This window comes from Olea europaea, chromosome 21, assembly GCF_002742605.1.
Source record: "Olea europaea var. sylvestris chromosome 21, O_europaea_v1, whole genome shotgun sequence".
Taxonomy (NCBI): Eukaryota; Viridiplantae; Streptophyta; class Magnoliopsida; order Lamiales; family Oleaceae; genus Olea; species Olea europaea.
In genome coordinates this window covers 10790721-10795992 of record NC_036257.1, presented here as the reverse complement: position 1 = coordinate 10795992, position 5272 = coordinate 10790721, and the positions used below count along the sequence as shown (strand labels likewise).

General features: G+C 31.4%; 1 protein-coding gene across 1 annotated transcript; it reads right to left on the bottom strand.

The window, feature by feature from the left end:
* Positions 1-1287: 1287 nt before the first annotated feature.
* On the bottom strand, positions 1288-2222 carry LOC111370606 (B-box zinc finger protein 32-like). The gene is made up of 2 exons (XM_022992398.1): positions 1676-2222; positions 1288-1587 (listed from the first exon to the last, which is right to left on the bottom strand). Exons 1-2 carry the CDS (start codon positions 2156-2158, stop codon positions 1549-1551), a joined length of 522 nt encoding a protein of 173 aa, XP_022848166.1. The 5' UTR covers positions 2159-2222; the 3' UTR covers positions 1288-1548.
* Between the last annotated feature and the right edge of the window lie 3050 nt (positions 2223-5272).

The window sequence follows — 5272 nt, the reverse complement described above, 5'->3', positions numbered from 1 at the left end:
TTATCACATGGTTGGATTTTTTATGTCATGTTGGATTGTAAAAACATCTCTCTACATTTTGTACTCCTTCAATATTTTTTGGATGGACAGGATAATTATCTATTACCAGAGAATTTTTCTTCCACCTGTGTTTTTTTTTTTTTTTTTTTTTTTTCAAGTCGCCATGATTTTACATACTTTCCGATGATCTACATAGGAATTTTTTCTGAGCCATCCTCATAACAAAAAAACAATAATTGTAAGCCTCCTTTGTCTTGCTTTTTTCTTCACGTTTACTTTGTTGCAAGAGAGTGATTAGGTTGTAACTTATAAAATAATCATGTTTCATCCATATTGACAACATCTTTCATGGTGAACTGGTCTATGTTTTCCCTTATGGACTCCAATTTCTTCCCCATATCAATTGATTCACTTTTTCCGAAACAACGAAATCACTTAATACCATGTTTTAACTTAAACTTCTCAAGCCGACCTTTAGGAAAGTTAAATTCTGAAGCTTCTCCATTCAGAAACAGCCTTCTTCATGTCTGAATATTTTGATGGTTCATGCTGCTAAGCATGACCACCTTTTTCTAAGTCAAACAAAAGGTACTTTGATGATCGTTTGAGTGTCTTTGATATTGCACCTTGATTAACTTTCATCGTTGCAATTCTTTTTAAGTGCATGTGAATGTTCTTTACTATTCTTACATGATGCTTTATGCATCTCATCTGTCATGGTTTTTAAACATCATCTAGATGGAAAGTCATTGCAACTATGAAATATAAAAAGACTTTATTTTTTTGTTTATATAAAAATTAATTTTAATCCAAAAATTAATGCAATTACAATGAATTTAATGCACATTTAGTTGATTATTTCATATTCAATTAATTAAATAGGTAAAATACACAGTTGATTAAACTTATGTTTGTTGAATAGTAAATACACTTTCTAAATTAATAAATTATTAATTTATCGATTAGTTAATACATCTTCCAATTAATAGAATTTATATGGTCCCAGTGATATTAATTTATAGGGATTATACTGTGCCCTTGTTTGATAGGATTAAAACACAGATTTAATATAAGTTAAAGTCAATAATTAATTTTAACTTTATGGGATTAATAACTTTTCAATCATATATTTCATCAACTTTTATCAAAATTTTCTAAAAATCTGAATTTAATTTACACCAAATAAGGGCTATATACTTCATATCAATACCTCGTGGTTGTCCGATACCTCAGTTGACCATCCATTATATGATTGTCTAATTATCATAAGAAAAACACCAAGAATAGACAAAGGCAAAATTAGGTTGGCAATCTGATTTAAACTAGAATTCCAATATGCTTTTAGATTGATTGTTATTGTCAAAATGCCTTACACCTTTTTTCTTAACATGTAGGAAAGTACACAGAGAATGATAAAAACCGCGTCCAGATATCGTTTACTGAATCTTCACTACAAAGATGGGGAGATTCATGCATAATATACACCAATTTGGATTGGCAAGTACAAATCACCCCGAAGAACAAAGATCATCAAGATTGTCTCAATGTTTACGAGCCATTTTTTTCCCCATCCGGCTTTTCAGTTCCCTAAAGAAATGGAGAAAGTTGGAATATTGAGGACTTTATAGCATAACATGTGTTCTAACAATTAGAATCAAGAAAGAAAAAAACATACATTACGATCCTCAACTGCAGATGCAGACGGGAACCCAAAATTTGAACTGTAAACTTCGTTTCTTCCCCTAGAAAGTTCAGTAAAAGACTCTTCCCTTTTGGGGCTTGAAGGCGAAGGTGGAGGGATAGATGTTGAAGACAAAGATACAACTTGACTGTTAGCATCATCTTCTTCTTCGTTATGTTCTTCCCTGTCCTCTTCCTCGTCCTCGTCCTCGTCCTCATCCTCGTCCTCCTCGTCTACTTCTATACTCCCGTTTTCAAGGTCACAGGACTCGCAGAGAGAAACCGAAGGCCCAAGTCGGGCACCTGAACCATTCCACGGTGTTGGAGATTGACAGGTATGGCATAGAAGATTTCTTGAGTGCTCAGCTACAAGAAAATTTGCTGTATGAATCCTGGCATCACAAACCCTACACAGGCTTGCTTGATCGGATTCACAATACATTCTTGCTGTAGAATTGCAGAAATCACATTTCTTCATTTTCCTCTCTCTCACATACACAAAAGACTTACCTTTGAAAGTTTTTTTATTTCAGTAGGTTACTCAGTTGGTTGGAGTACTATTTGTCAACGTCCTAGGTTGTATTGTATATATACTGGAACATAGGAAAGAAGATGGAAAACTGAAATCATGCGTTTCTACTTTTAACTAATTGCCATTATTGGAAGAATAAAGAGTAGAATTTTCTTTTTAGGGCATCCAACTTTCTATATACGCAAAGTGCCTCGTGTCATGTGGTGATTTGGTTTTAAGTGAATTGGAAATTTGGATACGATATTCGACTTATATTTGCATTGCTATAGGACAATTTTTTTTGAGTAATGCTCTTTATTAAATTGTTGATGGTTCTGAGATTTAGCCTTTGGGCCCCATTTAATAAATATGAATAGGTAATATTTAGGTGATCCAGAAAAATCAATGTCCGTTGCAAGTGTGATCTGTGGGCATGTGATGTGACTGGGTTTTTTCATCACTCAAAAATTACACGAACTATGTTTTCAAGTTTCCACAATAAAAAAAATCATGTATAAATATCAGGTATTTTTATTTAAAAAATATTTTTAATTAAAATCCAGTTAATTGCCAAACCTTAACTGATTTTATCTTCTGAAATTTAATTTTACAAATATTAATATTTTTACTTTATTAACTTTTTGGACAGAACATGTGTTCATATTTACGGAGCACTTCTTGAGAAATTAAAGTCACATAAGTGATATAAGTCGCATCTATGAATTTCATATATTTCAATTTAAGTTAATGTCAATAAGAAGTAATTTTTAATCAAAATTAGTTTACTATTGTCACGAGACATAGGCCACCCTAGTGATTTACAAAGGTCACACTTTTTAAACATGTTATCAAGTCACAATTAACACATCACAAATACATAAGTCGCACTCAAACATGCACACAAATAAAGTCACACTGTTGTTAAAATATTATCATAGTTTCATAACACACTCATATGGTCACATTCTTTCATATTTTCGATAGGTCACATATGAAACCATAAATAAAAAAGTGATTAAATTTTTATTTAATACAATGAATATCATTGACTTCATGTATGAACATAACTTGTAGAAAATTTTTGCACTTAAATGAAAAAATTAAATTAAATTAAATGTCAATTTAAATTTCTAAAAGAAGTCGATATTTAATTGTATTAGTACTAAGTTCATCGTAACACAGGTAGTCGTCTTGAATCATCTTACCACTATCATTTGAAAACGGGAAGGGATAACGTGTGATGAGCTAGAATTTGATACTTAAATAGGGTCGTGACAGTCCCTAATAGGTGCTCCCCATTGACTCCCTCCCCAATAAGGGGCGCTAATTACAAGGGCTTTGACACACCCCGCCCCATATAAAACCACTAGATCCGGACGTAGCATGCACCGATGATAGATACCTACTAAAAGTCGGACCTACCATCAAGGCTACTACAAATACAATATATCACTTTTTATACATAATTTTTCTAACAGAATTTCAGCATTATCTCCCCTCTAAATAGGACTAACCAACCTGTGATCAATTTCACACAAATCACAAACTATAACACAGCACAATAAAGATAAGCCGAGATCTCAACCTTTATCAAGAAATAAAATGAAATATACATATGGATACAAAATACATTGTGAGCCCCATAACTATCTACAAGTAATGTAAAATCACATCTAGATATGAACATGCGTTCCAAAACACTGACTGCATGTTCTATAAAGTGAGTCATACTAACAAACTCTGTTGTGTGGCTCTGACTTCAAAATCAAGGCTCAACTCCAAAAGATGCCCAAATTCTCAATGGCTGCCTAATAAGGAAAAACGTGAAAAAATATATGAGTTGATAGCTCAGTGAGTGGAGAAATTCAAAATAAATATACTTTTTCACTTATACATTTTTAGTGAAAATCAAATTCATATCATTTGATAATTCACAAACTACCATCATATAATTATAGCAAAAAAGTGAGACATTCACATACGGTCATAGAATATCATCTTAAAATCATGATATAATATCAGCTAATAACCATGTCATAATCTCATCACATCAAACGTGCTGAAAAATCCACAAAAAATGTACCCTCTGACTGAAATATGTAATTCGCTTCTTGGGCTAAGAACTTTCGTCATGGGTCTTTGACCCCCTCCGTGAACGAAAGTCGATCTCAAAGACCTCTCATAATCAATTCTAGAACACAGTCAAGGCCCCTCTGTGAACTATATGTACACGATCATGGTCAACGTCAGGTTAAGACCCTCCGTGTAGGATAGAACATGACCAATGCCTCTCTGTGAACTAGAAGAAGTATATAATTATGGGTACTTTTCTGACCAATCTCAATATTGCACGTCTCACATACAAAAAAAATCTCAACATCGCATGTCTTACATACCAAGTCACAAATATGCCTTAAATAATCTTTAATATTCCACATGTATCATAATAAAAGAGATTTTCATAATAACCATGTAATTCGAACACATAATTGCATATAATTGCACATACTTTAACAATATGCTTAATTTATAAATATTTTAAAAATATTTACATTTTTCTACTCACAGAACTATGTACGCCAAAATTAGCTCGATTGGTACTCTGTCTCGATATTCGTATCACTGCCTGAAATATAATATAATTTTTAAATCAACAATTAACTAATTTAAGTAATTTCAATAATTAAATAGGCGATACCCAAACTTAATTATTTCACGTTTAGGCTATTTCTAAAATCTCTTTAATTACTAAAACTATTTTTTTTTTCATTTTACTCAATTTCCTAGTTTATTATACTTAATCCCTTCAATAAAATTAAATTTAATCTAACAATCTAACAACTATAAAATCAAACACAACCTTTCAATAAGTAATTTTTTACTTACCTTTCAAAATTGAAGAATTTAAGCTTAATAGTATAACTCACTTAATTTCTAACACGTTGACGAATTTTCCTTCTTCTTTTTTTCCCTTCTTTTTCTTCCTCTTTTCCTCTTTTTTTTTTTTTTTTTTTTTTTTTTTTTCCTTTTTTTTTTTTTTTTTTTTTTTTTTTTTTTTTTTTTTTTTTTTCCTTTTTTCAC